This window comes from Vanessa atalanta, chromosome 24 (assembly GCF_905147765.1).
Source record: "Vanessa atalanta chromosome 24, ilVanAtal1.2, whole genome shotgun sequence".
Classification (NCBI taxonomy): Eukaryota; Metazoa; Arthropoda; class Insecta; order Lepidoptera; family Nymphalidae; genus Vanessa; species Vanessa atalanta.
In genome coordinates, this window is record NC_061894.1 from 6384027 (window position 1) to 6400220 (window position 16194).

The 16194-nt window shown below is 36.1% G+C and overlaps 1 protein-coding gene across 3 annotated transcripts in view; it reads right to left on the reverse strand.

Moving 5' to 3' along the window:
• Positions 1-16194, reverse strand: part of LOC125073421 (NACHT domain- and WD repeat-containing protein 1) — a 57949-nt gene that overhangs the window by 8549 nt on the left and 33206 nt on the right. For 2 of the 3 annotated variants that reach the window (XM_047684244.1, XM_047684242.1), the window contains 10 exons: positions 6427-6572; positions 5445-5633; positions 4524-4691; positions 4033-4183; positions 2777-2933; positions 2403-2552; positions 2123-2316; positions 1642-1734; positions 1363-1491; positions 208-313 (listed from right to left, as the gene is read on the reverse strand). In XM_047684244.1, the coding sequence (XP_047540200.1) occupies positions 208-313; positions 1363-1491; positions 1642-1734; positions 2123-2316; positions 2403-2552; positions 2777-2933; positions 4033-4183; positions 4524-4691; positions 5445-5633; positions 6427-6572 (1483 nt within the window). Of the gene's footprint in view, positions 1-207; positions 314-1362; positions 1492-1641; positions 1735-2122; positions 2317-2402; positions 2553-2776; positions 2934-4032; positions 4184-4523; positions 4692-5444; positions 5634-6426; positions 6594-16194 lie in introns of all 3 variants that reach the window. The other variant, XM_047684243.1, reaches the window with a different exon arrangement.

Genomic DNA, 16194 nt, shown 5'->3' on the forward strand with positions numbered 1-16194 from the left:
ATGCTTAATAATTAATTAATATATATTAACTATTTATCATTTCATTGATATTCGAAAAGGACTACACGAATAATCCCAACATCCAAATTGTTAAAACATACCAGATTTTTGGTACTCATGAGTTGTGATGGTGCTAATGTTTGAAACAGTGGAGGTATATAATTGAGCTAGTGAGTGAAAGTGTCTATATATATGTTATGTGCGTACATTACGTCCTCGATATACGGTGCCGGAGTGTAGGACGTGAAGTTGGTCCACAATTGACTTAAGAAGCTGGTGAGAACTGCTTGACTGCGGCGTCAGACCTACGAACCTAAGGGAAGATTGCTTTTGAGAACTTGATTATAGATTATCTTGATTTTTAAATAATTATCAAATCTTTTATATTTGTCTACATTTATTGGAAAAATAAGCAAATGAATCTGGTAGTACGAGGTTTTTTTAGGTGCTTGTAATTTAACTGGGTCATTTATCCTTTTTTATCCCTCTGAACAAACGTTTTCAGTCGTTCCCCCACATATGGTGGAAGATGTGGAACTCGTTAATTCTGAATGCACCGGAATATACATCCAAGCGATTTATTATTGGTATCAGTTGTGAATACAGAGTTAGAACGGTGAACAGTTAAAACTTAAAGTAGCACTGACCAACAGCCTGCAATTTTTTTATTACAGGCTTAATTTGTATGGGCTTCCCCTTGCTGAGAAGTTTTGGGGCTTCCCCTAAGTTGTTGGAAGTGAGTTAGTGGATACACACGGTAGAATATTATCTGACACATGTAGGTTACACGATAGTTTCCAACACTATGCACATGAAATTTAGTGAGTTTTATGAATTGGAATTCGGCTGACCAAGGTATGACCAACATTTTTATTAACCTTTAATTCGGGCTCGTGATTAAATAAAAAACGACATGTACTTTGCAATTTTCGTGACCGTTATCAGGTGTGATAATATTGAACGTTTAACTTGCTCCGGATACTAACGAGATGTTTGTGTGAATTAAGCAAAGCCGAATGAAACTATCAATCATCAAAAACAATATTGATGTATAATCTGTACACGACTAATGTGTGCGAGAAAATGAGTAATATGAATTTCATTTTTATGACTTTATTGAAATCCAAAACATAGCTTTTATGAGAAAAAATTATTAAAAATATTTTAAAGAGAAACAAAATTTCAATAATCGATAGTGTTGTAGATGAAATAAGTTTTGATTGTATCGATATCAAACATCGGAAAAATAAATAAAGTTCAAAGAAAGTGTATCAAAAATGTATTTTTTATTACGATACAATTGTACAAAGTAATTTGTAATATTGACGGAATTATAACTTTGAGACATTAAAATATTCGTACCTTAGTATTAGAGCAACATCTGGCAACACTGACGGCGCGAGTGTTGCTGCTCGGGCCAATAGAGTTGCTTTTCCGCAGCCGGCGCCGCCGAGCAGCGCAAGCGGCACGGAACTCTCGCCACGTACATATCTGTATAAATAGCGGTTACATACTCTAGTGTTTGCGCATACTTGTGCAAATTATTTTGCACAAAAAAAAAAATCTTACATCAAATCCCTTGACCGTGTATGTAGGTGATAGGTACAGCATTAAAAAGTTTATTAATCTCAGGACACTTACGTTTTGAGTTCGTTCAACGTGATCTCGCGATTTGACGTGCACTGGGTTACTTTTTGACAGAATGAAAGATGCTCACTGACTTCGTCGAACAAACTGCAACGAAATATATGGATAACCTATTATTATATTACGTTGCAAGATATAAAAAAATCTTACTCACTTGAAAGTAAATATTTATATATAAAGTAAGTCAGTTTAGTAGTAAGTTTTAAGCGTTCTATGTGACGCCGCACACATGCACGCGGTCCGGCGCCTTATGTTTACGGATCTTCTCGGCTTATGATTTTTGCAGGAGAGGGCAGTCAAGTACACAGAGTAAAGTAAATGTATCAGACCTCTAAATACCAGATAATATTTTCTTTAAAATCTTATCTGGTAACTTAACGATGACGAATACAATAATCCACCATTTCGCTTGGATCTTACAATGCATCACTCGAACGAGTCTGAACATAGGACTTAATGCAAATAGAAATCGGACCTGGTAGGTATCCCGCAGTAGCCCGCCGGCGTATCGGAGTCGGCCACGAGCGCGTCGAACAGCGCGTCGAGGCGCTCGCTCAGCGCCGCGCGCACGCCCGCCGCGTACTCCTCGTCCGCCGCGCCCGCGCCGCCGCCCGCGCCCGCGCGCCCGCGCACGCTGCCGCGGATTATGTTGCGCTCGCTCAGGTGCAGCTGCAGTGCACGCCGCATGGCCGGTCAGACAGAGGCTAGGCAGACGCGAGGACGAGCTCGCGTCGGCTGAGTCGATATATTCCTACCTTGAGGTCCTTTTGCAGGTTGGCGAGTCGTCGCTGCAGCTCGCGGTGGTGGTCGGCGTCTGCGTCGGGCGGGTCGGGACATACCGCGCGGCACACCCACACGCAGCGACGAGCCGTCTCCGAGCTCATCAGCACCGTGTGCTGCACCTCCTGGCCGCCACGTATCGGACAGTAGTGAGAACAGGCATGCGCATAGGTACTTCGATAAACAGCTTTATATGTGAATCAATAATTATAACGATTAAGAGAAATTCTTCTTCCTTTAATGTAAAAATTTTCTCCAAACTATATTTAAACGATGGAAATGACATCTCATTATTAAATCTGCCAACGTCTACTTTTTAATGTAGATGTTTTCTACTCCGACCCTGTACCTGTTCCAATACGGTGGTGAGGTAGGCGTCGCAGGCCTCCTGCGGCAGCGTGCGCACGAGCACACTGAGCGCGCGGGCCATCTCGCGCCGCCAGCGGGCGGGCGCGCCGCGCACCAGGCGGTAGCACGGCGGCCGCGTGCTCAGGTCTAGGCTGTACCTGCGACACACCATGTACAGTTTGATCCATGTGCATATGTTATCTATAATTACTTTGCTAAATATTTATATAACAAGAGTCACAACCTATATAAACATATATATTTATATAAAAGACACAAGTTTGCGCGTTACACCCACACGCACCACAACTAATATCGAGCCTCGTTCACTTACGCGGTTAATTGGGAGTTAGAACCAAATTGGCATGTTAAAAGGTCGGTGTGCTCAGACCTTACGTCCATCGCGTAAATTCGGCCTCACATGGAGTACTACCTCACATCTGGGCGGATGCCGTGTCACCGTAGTCAATGGAAAGCCGCTCGAATTATCGACGATCAAGCCATTCCTGACTGGCTTGATCCTTTGGTTTTGCTTAGAGATGTTAGATCACTCTGCAACTTCTACCGCTTTTTTCACGGGAAATGTTTCGAGGAATTGTTTGGATTAATCCCAGCTGTTTTCACCTTCGGCCAATGCGTCAGAATTCGAAGTTGCATCCTCACCACCTAGATGTCCGAACGTCCACAAAAGCGCGATTTTTAGTCGATGTACGAGACATTTTCTGCCTCGCACAACAACTCTGTGAAAGCAGATTTCGCCGGCGATTTTTCTGAATCGATACGACGTGGGAACCTTAACGAAAAGAGCACACTTTTGTGGAAGGTCGGCTATGCAAGCCCACAGGTGTTGCAGATGTCCATGGCCGATGGTAGTTTCCATGGAGCCTTCTAATTCACCTATAGTATAAAAAACCAAGGCACAGCCATCGTGCCGTAGCTGCGTGACGTGCCCGTGTACTTTTAACTTAACGAGGAACGTTTGGCTTTCGTCGTCTTTCGTTGTTAATCGAATAGCTAACATTTCAAAATGAAATGAAAATAAACGATTATACAGTGGTGATAGATTTTCTCGAAAGAAGAAATAAATTCGATAATGCAGCAACGGAATATACTTATGGGCAGTACTTACTTTAAATATTTTAAAATCCCTAGCATTTTAGGCATCATATTTGAAATACTCAAACGCTCGAAAAACGTTTAGGTATGGGTTTAAGACTATTGCCACACACAGTTGTTAAAGTTCAGAAATTATATTACCATTTGTTCAGTAATGTCTTGTCATTTTCATCTTCAGCAGCTTCCAATGCGGCTTCGAAGTCTGCAAATTCTAGGGTGTGTGGCAGCAGCGGCGTGCCGAGGTTTGCGTTCAAAAACAAAACAGGCACTACCGCACCTAGTTCAGTTTGACCTGGAATAAATGTTTTACCCTTTATTTATGTTATACGAGTGTTAAATTCGTGTACATATTCGTGGAAATATTTTCTTCCCAAAATAAGGAAATAAATGTAATGAAGGTTTTATTTTTGAGTTTCGAAAACGCCAGTCGAAGTTAGATTTAATAATCTCGCAAAATACTCAACACTCATTGGTCGTTTACTGCGTCATCAGCTACCATCGACCAATTAAAAATCAGATTAAAGTAAAATTTGTTAATTACTTATTCATAAAATGTTAAAATCGACCTAACCTTTTTTGGAATTGGAAACGTAGGGATTAAAAATATGCATGCAAAGTGTAGTACTGCTTACGAGCCAGTTCCGCTATGCACAACACAGGGAAGCGGTGGTCACGTTGCTGTTCAAGTGGTGACCGCCAGTGCAGGTCAGCGACGTGAACTCGCCAGCCGCGCTTGCGAGCGCGCACGCGTAACCGAGCTGCTACACCGCAGTGTAACGCTCCTTTCTCTGCACAGCAATCTGTGAGTAAAATTATGTTTATAGATTAGTTGATATTCATGTTTACTCTTGCCAATTAAATGTATAACCTCTATTGTTAATCAAACACAAATATACAACAGTTATGACCTTCCAGAGTCGGAATTAAAGGTTTGGAGAACGACAAAGGAGTGGAGGCCTTAGAGCAACAGAGGCGTGGAGACCGTAATAATTATATTATGAATTAATTAGAATATTTTAATATCAATCAGTAAGCTATAATTTATGGATAACTTAAAACAGTAATTAGTAACATTATTATAATTTGACTATATCTAGATATTTGTCAACTCGTCGGAATCTCTGTTGTTGGGGTATATGGGCAGTTGCCCCTGTTCTCATCCTCATATTTTCTTTTTTTTCATCTAGTTCCTTCCTCTAGTCGTATATCACATGCATTTACATTTATATTTGTAATATAGTCCTAGCACTGCCTCAAGCACACAAGTGCCCGGGAGCAAGATGTGTCCTAACGATCAAACCATCAACAAATTTTAAGGCATATTCTGGGGCACCTCACCGATGTACAGATATTATGGTCATTTGATGGATATTTGACAATCATCAGCGAGGCGACCCGTATTTTTCACCCCCCTGCAGTCTGGATTAAGATGAGCATATAGTCACACTTCCGTATTACGTGTCTACACTAAGATAAAGCATACACACACAAGTCCTATCACGCGATTGTTTTATAAATCTTAACATAAAAAAAAATTTAGTCAAATTTCTTACCCTGTGAATCCGCCGCACAAACATACACGACCATTGCTCGACGACGTCTCGTTCTCTGTCCTGGCAATCTGCCCAGGAGGTATGACCGGTGTTCTTCAGGTAGGGCGGCCACGTTGGCCGGCATAGGCGGGCCCACGACATCCTCGCGAGGAGACGCGCAGGCGACTGGTGATGACAGGGAGATGGAATCTAGGAAATTGGGAGACTAGAATTAAAACTGTTCCATGACAAAATCGACTGCATAATGTTAGCAGTTTTTATGTGGGACTAAGAAAGGGATCCCCATCTGTTGTTACTTTACAAAAAAATATTCCTCGGCCGCAAAAGTTGTGATATTTCATGTAAGTAAGTCATTGAGTAATTGACAACATCGGATAATTTTGACTAGCGAATGCTCATTAACTATTTGTTTAAATATTACAAAAATTACGGAAATTAACCAGTCACAGTATTCTTTTAATTACCGAAAATTCAGGCCTCTAGGTTTGTCCACAATGAAGCTACAAGAGATAAAAATTGCCCTGATTGGCTCAAGAAAAGGCGGTACGAGACTTGGTGAGAGCACTGCCCTAACCGTAGATATCACAAATCGTCAGTTCAAGAGTCCCTCCGTCCCTCACTTAGAGCACAAATATACAAACTTTTCGTAAAATGTCAAGTCTTAACGTTGGAAACACTAAAATGCAACTATATTTTTTATATTTAATTGAGATATTCAAGCGATCTTACCCATATAAATTCTTATTTGATGAAAATAAATCAAATGTTTATTTTATTTTTTTAATTACTCTGCTTCTCTACTCAACTACAATCATACTTTTTTATGTTGTAGTCTATGAAGAGTTTTGACATTGATTTATAAACGCGCGATATCTAAACTGCACCAAATTTTTGGACGTAAGTTTCTTCCGAAGCCTGTCCTGGTGATAGACGAAGGTGGTTTCTCAGATGAGTTACTTTGGTAAAGGCAATACAATCTTACCAGAAACACTGGATCCAACAGGCGGTCGCGGTCCCTTGAGCTGCGGTTTCTTGTCTTTGAACAGGGGCGTCGGCTCCAGCAACTCCAGCGCAGGCTGTTCCGCACTCGCGTCGATAGACGGCTTGGTGACTCGGTACGACGGTGACCTGCGCGCGCAGCAATTAGGTCTACGCTATGTTATTATGTCATTTTCAATTGCATAATTTATTGTCATTATAAAATAGTTGTGTGAGTCAAACAAAGCCTCATTATTAACCCGTAAATGCCAGTATGTTTTTGCAGGGATTTTAATAGTTTTTAATTTGTGACATTAATTTGTAACTTTCAGTTCTGTAGTGTTGTTTTTTCAATGGGATTAAAACGACCTCATGGTTCAATAAGGGTTGAGTTAAACAAGAGCACAGTAGCTTAGTCGCTGAATTTTAAATAAAATGTATATGTATAATTAATAAATTAATATTATTTTTGTACCCTATAAATAAGTGTTTACGATTTGTATGAAGAATAATAAAAGATGAAATGTTTCGACAATTAGTTTGCAAATATAATTTATGTTTAATTAAATATCTATGTTATATAAAACAAAGTCGTATTCCGCCGTCTGTACGCTTCGCAACGGGTTTTAATGTGGTTTCTATCAATAGACGACTTCCGTGGTCGAGTAGTGTGTACATGGGTACGCCACTCCGAGGTTCGACGTAGAAAAAGTTCATTAGTTTTCTATGTTGTCTTGGGTCTGGGTGTATGTGGACCGTCGTTACTTCTGATATCCATAACACAAGTGCTTTAGCTACTTACATTGGAATCAAAGTAATGTATGTGATGTTGTCCAATATTTATTTATTTATTATTATTTATTCAAGAGGAAGGTTGATATATATAATAATAATACTTGCATATCATAGTAGATAAAGGCCGCGAGTTACAAAACAAGATATTTTACATTCTATGTCTGGATATGAAAGTTGTATATGTTGTATAGTTAGTTAATAAAAATATCGAGGTCCTAGGTTCAAACCCAGACTCAGGCATATTAGCATCGAAAATCGAATCGAATCGAAAATTGCGTAAAGCTGTTGGTCTTGAGCCTGAACTCTCTATGATCATGTTGGATTGCCGTTCCATCGGCTAATGGACTTGCGAGCGCGTCATGTGTGCACTGAATGTCCTAACAGATAGCGAGTTCCTAAAGAACCAACATTTCAAGCTAAGTAGAAATACACAATGCTTTCTTACTGAGATATTATACTTGAAAATATAAAAGGAGCAACAACGAACAAAAAATAGAACAAATTTTGGAATATTTGACTTTACAAAATTTTAACCTGTCAGGTACGAGTACGTCAAAGTGAACGCTATTCACGGCGGCTCATTAATATTATACGAAATGTTTTTCTTTGTAAACTTCAAATATATATTTTGACTCTCGTAATGCGAGTATTAAAATATCACGAGGATTTATAACAGTTCTAACTGATATTATAAATGCAAAAGTCGCTTTTGCGGCTTAAATACTCAACCGATTATCATTAAACTAGCTTAACCTGCTTTATTCGTGCATAATGTATAAAACACAAACTTCCAACCCCCATTTTACTCCCTTAGGGATAGAGTTAAAATTTATAAATTAGAGATAGAGTTAAAATTTATAAAAGATAAACATTCAACCCCCAAAACTCTACCCCTAAGGGTTATCCCTTTTTTTATATCGTTTAGTTTTATAAAATCCGTTCTTGGCGGTTGTCTACATCCTATAAGAAACCTACCTGCCATTTTTAAGTTTGTAGGTGTTAAAGATTCTGAGATTTCGTGATTATTCAGTGAGTGTAACTTCCCACACATTTTCAGGGGTACGATGATGATGATGTTATCTTGACCGATTCCGTTCTCGGCGGCCAATCTCAAGGAAGACCAGCCAACTCAGCAGGACATATTATACTGCACAAGTGGGTGCGCACTCTATTTTCTTACTCTCATAATCTGATGGGACGGTAAATCTAATACGACCGGAAAGAGTTCTGTTGACTGTACGAGCTTTGTGATGCATGGGAGTGCGCATACATACTTCCAACTTACAGACTCCAGACTGTACTGATTATTTTTCGATAGAAAAACAGATAACTTTTTTCGGTCCGACCTGGCCTTTGAAAATTAAGACCTCGGGATTTGCAATGAGACATTCAGACAGAAAACGATATGCCTGTCTCACTCTCACACACGTGGAAAAATCTACGAGCGGATATTAGTACGTTTTACTTAAGATGTACCGTTCCCTTTCTCAGTTTCTTAAAAAATGATAGAATAGTATTTATATAGAACTTTTAGCCTGTACGTGCTTTCAGAGTCAAGGCAATATAGAACTGATAATTTATTGGTCCAACCCGGGTATGGAATCCACGATGTCATAAACTGTAGCCGTATGAGGTAATAGAAAGATGAACTAGGATTGTCTATTTCAATGGCAGGAGGACTAACAAAATAAATATTAACAAACTTTGACATTGATCACATATTTGGATGTGATCTATTAAAAAGTATTCATTAATTATGGATTCGTAAAAATACGTTAGGAATTTACGTTAAAATACGTTAGTAGATGAAATGGTATTTTATTATAATTGAGTATATTAATCGAGCACTGTTTGTAGTGCAAAATATATAACAGAGCTACAGTAGAACGCCGATTATCCGAATTAATTGGAACCGGGATCGATTCGGATAATCGGACATATGTAGACTAGTAATAAAGAAAAACGCATCACACATAGAATAAACTTTACTAAGTTTAACAAACACAGTTTGACGACCATAACAGTTGAAATATATCCGGACTCTAGTTCCAATTTGTTACAACGAAACAAAAAACAAAACTACATGGTTTTAATTTTTTATATTAGGCCCAATTCGGATAGTAGGCGATTCGGTTAATCGGCGTTCGGATTATCGGCGTTCGACTGTATCAGCAAATCGTATGAAATATGTAAATCTGTTTATTCTGCCTGTTTCATTTCATTGGATTATAGTATAGCAATAAAGTTACTACTGATAGAGCGATGATATAATGTCTACGCGTTGTCTACGCCGTAGTACTACGGGAAGATATTCCGTAGTTAATCTAAGACGATACAATTTCCTACATTTATTTGCAATGTTGTACAATTTCTGATTGGGTTCTACATATTTTACGATACTTATTATAAATTTTAGGACAGTGGTCAACGATAATTTCCGTATGCTAAAAAAATGTGGGTAGTTCGGCCATCGGCCAGTAGCTCTACAATATACCCTCAAAACGAATTCTAGCGAAACAAAATCGACATATTACCATCTATGTCGCACGATTCAGTGTTACATTGCATATCGTATTACATATGTAAATCAAACAGTTAAAATATATAACCGGCTGTTACGTAAAATCGAGTGTAAAAAGATACAAGTTATTATTTTCCTCATTAAAATTGAGATTAAAAATTATATATTTGGATTAATTGTAATTAATAAAAAATGACGTATTGTTACGTATTCATTTGAGTGTATCCAATCTGAGTCCATAATGAACCGGATACACGTAATTATTTAAAATAACCCGTTCCGAATTCGCACGGTAATAAGAGTGGGTCGCAATGTTTACTTTTTATTTTATTTTTTATTTACTTGGGAATCCAATGGTATATAAGGTAGATATATAATTTATATATACATCAAAGTCTTAGAAATATTATATTGTACATAAATCTTGAAGGCTAACTCATCATGTAATACCAAAAAAAAGACTACAGGGCCTATTTATAAGAAGAAATAATTAAAAAAAAAAATTAATCATAATATAATATAATTCTGGTACGTGATTAAGTCACTAATTAATTACACTGTTCGGTAGTTTTTGAATTGATTACGTTCAGCCTGACAAACGCGACATTATTTTATAATATGTAGTCAAAACCAATGAAAATCAAAATATACTTTATTCTAATAGGCACTTTTGAATCGTCATTTAATAAACTATTAAAGCTACTACCGGTTCGGAATGAATATACCACCGAGAAGACCCGGCAAGAAACTCAGTAGTTCCTCATTTCCTACATTTGAGATACATTATGTTGGTTAAATCCAAGTCTATATATATAAAATATTCAGCCTGAAAGTCGACAAGTATAAGCTCCAAGTTTTTTTATCATCTATATAATCTTGTGATGAGAAAATATACTTTATTTATTAAAGTTTTTATTAACTATGAATCGGCAAAGTTAAAAATAAATTTTGATTTTTTATATATGCAGACGTGATTATATTTTGAAGCACCGTTAATTTAACCTATTTTTAAGATACTCGTGAGTTATATCGTTGAAATGTTTCAAATTATTGAAATATGAATCGTGGCGGAAACATTTCAACCTCGAACGAGAGAATCTCTGAAGCGCTTGACATAATTCTCTCGTCATCCACCCGTAGCGTGCAGCAACAGATTATACATCTCCATAACAGAGTTTATATATACGTTATAGGATTAAGCAAAGAGTTTTTATATTTGTACGTTGATTTGGAAAACATTGAATGAATGATTCAAGTTTTTCGGATGACTTATTTCAAATGTTCGGACTTAAAGATTTATATGAATGATATTATGTTTTTTTTTTATTCGAATGCTATCCCAAAAGTCAAGTGAGTCAGTGTATTATCTGACTGCGTGCACAAAACTCCATTTTAATTCTTTTAGTAACATTATAGCAGTAGCTAGTAATTTTCGTCAGGTCCAATTGATTAAAAATTATATTTGGATTATAATTTTAGATTATATTGATGATAAAAAAGCGTGGAGTTAATGCTTGTTGACTTCCAGGCAGGAGACATAACATATTTAATTATATTTAACTAACATGACTGTATTTTACTCTCTTACTCTCTTATTATATTCAACATATATGTTGAAAAAGAGTAACTACTGAGTTTCTAGTCGGTTCTTCTCGATATAATCTACATTCCGAACCGGTGGTAGGTTTACTTTAAATAGTTTGTTAAATAACGATTCAAAAGTGCTCGTAAAAGTCTACTTGAATAAAGTATATTTTGATTTGATTTTATTGCATTAACGTATTTGCGCAAATTAATTTATAATGTCAGTGAATTAATTGAATGTACAGATGAACGAATGAGGTACGTTGCTTGTTGAATTGATTAAAAAAATAATTAAAGTTATTAAATATCTATATTATATTAATAATATCAGAACAAAAATAATTAATGCCGCGTTTTCTTTTTTAATGAATACTATCCATGCTGAGGCTTTATGTATTCAGTATTAAAAATAAATGTGTGTTTATAATAAAACTGGCTAATCATCCCGGCGTCACTCCGGTGTAATAAGGGTGTGTATACAACTTTCAGAACTATGAAATTTGAAATTCTAGGCTTTCCTGTAATATGCATATGTTCTATATAAACCTTCATCTTGAATTACTATGTATTAATGAAAACCACATTTCAATACTTTGCGTAGTTTATATATGCTCCATACAGACAGCGGACATCTTTTTTTTTACTATGTAGAGATAATGTTTATTAAAAAATGTTTGTGGTATTCATTATCCAATTATCTTGATATAACCTCCAACACAATTACCTGTAATTTGATTGCCTGAATTATGTGTATAAAGGTTTTTTTTTAAATTATATATTTAGTAATTGAGCCTTAATGTATTCAGTTTTATAATTAAAGGGAGTTTTTAGCAAAATAATATTTATTATAAAAATATGCCCGAGGTATTTTAATTAATTATTTTGATACAACCTCCCACACAATAATTACACGTAATATGATTATAACGGCTGTTATCTGTAAGTCGAATTACGTGAACTTGAATAAGTTTTTTTTTTAAATAATTATTTACGGTAATTGAATCGTAATGTATTCAGCCTTATAATTAAATGAAGTATATAATTAAATAATGTTTATTAGAAAAATTGCTTATGGTATTTATTAATTTTGATTCAACGCCCAACATAATATAATTTGACGTTACGCAAGAAGCCTACAATTTTAATTACAGATAGTATTAGTAGGTACAGCGTGCATAGGGAGTACCTCATCAATTAATCTCCCGGCAAACGTGTAATCTTTATTTCTGTATTCCAGTTTGAAGGGTGAGTGAGCCAACGTAATTACGTAAAGGATATTCAATAAAATTGATCAAACAATCATTTTGGAAAAAAAAACGATGACCCCTTTTAAATCTTTACACTTTTCGGTAAATGATTTTAGCTTATCACAAAATAAATCAATAATTTTTCCCATCCTTATCAATAAAATTTTCATATAGGTAGTCTATTTAAACTAGGCTGAGCAGTGTTGGTCGAGGCTCTGTAGATAAATTCCCAAGACCATTTTAATATTGAAACAATTGAAAGGCATGGTAATAGAAAACAATTTGGTCACCGTAGTACCACGGGAACAGGCGTGGCTGAGGGAGGGGCTCTGACGTAACGCATGACGTCAGTCGTGACGCGCGACCCAGATAGCGTAGCAAATATTTGAGCTTTGTTGCTTGTTTATGCAGCGATAGTTCGTTTCTATAGTATTTGTACAAAGTACACATAAACAAAGGAATGCCAAACGTAATGAGGGAATATTTTGGATGTTTTCTTTTCGATTAAAATACGTTGTACTGTTAAAAAGTTTTTAATGTGTTTTTTTTTTAAATTATTATTAAATATTTGCCGATAATAATATGTATATTCAGAACCGAAACAGCTTGTGTCACGCGTGGAAAAATGTTTCTACTTTTGAGGGGTAAATTTGGTGCTTATTACCACGCTGTTTCAGTGCAAGCTGGTTGATACATGTTAGAATTATATCCGCCACATGCAGGTTTCCTCACAATGTTCTCGTTCACGAGCATGAAATGAATTATAAACACTAATAAGGCACGCTAAAACCCAGTGGGTCAGGTCATCTCACCTCTTAAGCGTATACTTATAGTAGAAATATATGATGTCTCTCATAAGGGCGATGTTTGTCATAATGAGAATGTCATCCGCCATATTTAACATTTTCTTACATGAATACGAGATAAATTATGAACTCAAACACCTGAAAACTCAGTATCAGTATCTATGAGCCTGTGATCTTTGGTGTAGTTCCACTTGCTGCATCCATTTAGTTATCTCATACTAATAACGATGGAAAATAGTCTTTGGAGATATTATACTGACCATGTGCATTCATTTTTGCAATTATTCTTCTACTAGGGATTTATTTTTATGGCAAACATCTTACTCGTATTAAATTTTCTCGCGACTTCAGTAGCATCATTTTTTCCATGCCTTTGAGCAAATAAATAAGATTTTTTATGTATATGTGTAAAATTTCTTAACAATTAGTTCAGCCCAATTAAGCTTTGCATTGGTCACCAAGTATGTGCAAAATTAGCTCAAACGGTTAGGTGGAACTTCAAATTCAATTGTAATATTAAGCCATGTACTAAATAGAAAATTTAAATAAAAGCTCGTATTACATAGTATAAAGTCTGTTTGTTTGAATGCGATAAACCCAACGCTTTTTACTAATAGACGTAGTAGTTCACGAGAAATGTAAATTGGCTGAAAAATGACTTATTCCATCCGTGCGAATCCGGTACGGGTCGCTAGTTATAAATCAACATCAAAATTTGATATCCGGGTCGGTATCAACAAGGTTACTTATATATATTCTCTATATTTGTTTCGAATATTGGAATATCTCCTGAGGCAAGTGATGCCTGAAAGCCGAAGCGGCTACTCGCACGATTGTACCGAAATGCAATTTAAGTCACTGCGTTTGTATCGGAGCCTACGCTTTTATACTATAAAATATACTATTGCTATAAAAATATTTTATAGACTGAAGCAATGTACATTAGACTCCGTTGCCATCTATGTACCTTCTCGTATATCAATAAATACTCGGTGATAAGGCTTTGTCTGAGTAAATAAAACCCACTTTTCAGATATTCTTTCGCCAAACAGTTGCCTCCGTGGTCGAGTGTGTTCACCGGTTTTAATGGGTACGCCACTCCGAGATCCCTGGATCGATTCCCGGCCGAGTCGATGTAGAAAAAGTTCATTAGTTTTCTATTTTGTCTTGGGTCTGGGTGTTTGTGGTACCGTCGTTACTTCTGATTTTCCATAACACAAGTGCTTTAGCTACTTACATTGGAATCAGAGTTATATATGTGATGTTGTCCAATATTTATTTATTTAAACAGCAATATATAGTAGAGTAATTTTATGTTCCGGTTCGAAGGGTGAGTGAGCCAGTGTAAATAAAAGGACAAGGAATATTCCAAAGTTGGTGGCATTTTGGCGATTTAATAATATAAATATTGGACAACATCACATACATTACTCTGATCCCAATGTAAGTAGCTAAAGCAACTTGTGTTATGGAAATCAGAAGTAACGCCGGTACCACAAACACCCAGACCCAAGACAACACACTACTCGACCATGGAGGTCGTCTGTAGATGAGTGTAATAAATGTCTAAATCTAAGTGTACGGTCTACTCCGTCACCTTGATAATACTCATAATATTGCAAATCTAATATGAACGACAAATAGGTTAAATACTGTGCGACAAATTGATAGAACTTAAATAAAATAATAAAAATAAAAAACCAAATAATTGATACTATGATATACCCAAGTAATGTTTAACTTAACGAAGACAGACAGCATACGCCAGTCCGTCTTTATAGCGGACTTTCTAAAGAAAGTTTGGAGTTTAACAAACCCCTCGGGCAAAGTTTTCGTATCGGCAACGTTCGCCAGAAAAGCGTCGACGATTTCCCCTCGAACTACTTTAACATAATAAGGTATGACTTGAAAATTTTGCAAAATATTTAAACTTATTATTGAAACGATTAAGTTGTCGCCCGCGGCTTCGCTAGCGTTTCGTCTTCAGGCATTAGAAATGAAAAAGAAAGCTAAGTCCTTCCTTGGAGTTTAATCTTTCTTTGTACCAAAATTTCATGAAATTCGGTTCAGTGGCTTGGCCGTGGAAGAACAACTGACAGACACAGATAACTTTACATTACATTAACAGCCTGTAAATTTCCCACTGCTGGGCTAAGGCCTCCTCTCCTTTTGAGGAGAAGGTTTGAGCATATTCCACCACGCTGTTCCAATGTGGATACACATGTGGCAGAATTTCGTTGAAATTAGACGGATGTATGTCGTTGTTATACATCACCATCAGTAATCAAGTAAATGATTTAGACATATGTCACGATAGTCACCCTCAATTCAATCGAAAAATAAATAATTTTATTTGTGCTAATTTCTAATCTTATGGAATATTTTATTGGTTTTATTAATTATATAATAGTTAAAAAAATGTGTTATACTTCTTATCACTGAAACTTAAATTTAATTTATATTTTTAATACATTTTGTGCAATATGATAGTGCATCGACTGGCTGTAAGTTGTAGAACTTTTGCCTTGATAATTTTAAAAAGTATTTTTTATTTTATTTTAATGTAATATTGTATCTACTGTTGGTTGTCCTAATGTAAATAAATAAATAAATAATATAAATATAGACATTTAACATTTTCAAATATTATATTTAATTTAACAAAAATAACAGTTCATCATTTGTTAAATTGAGGAACGTATTTTTAAAAATCAACTCAATTTAACGTTAAAGAGAAAACCTTGTTCAAATATTCGCTTTGAGTGACTTGTGTTTGAGTTCAGATCTCAGAATATATCTTATTTTTCTTTTAACTGAAT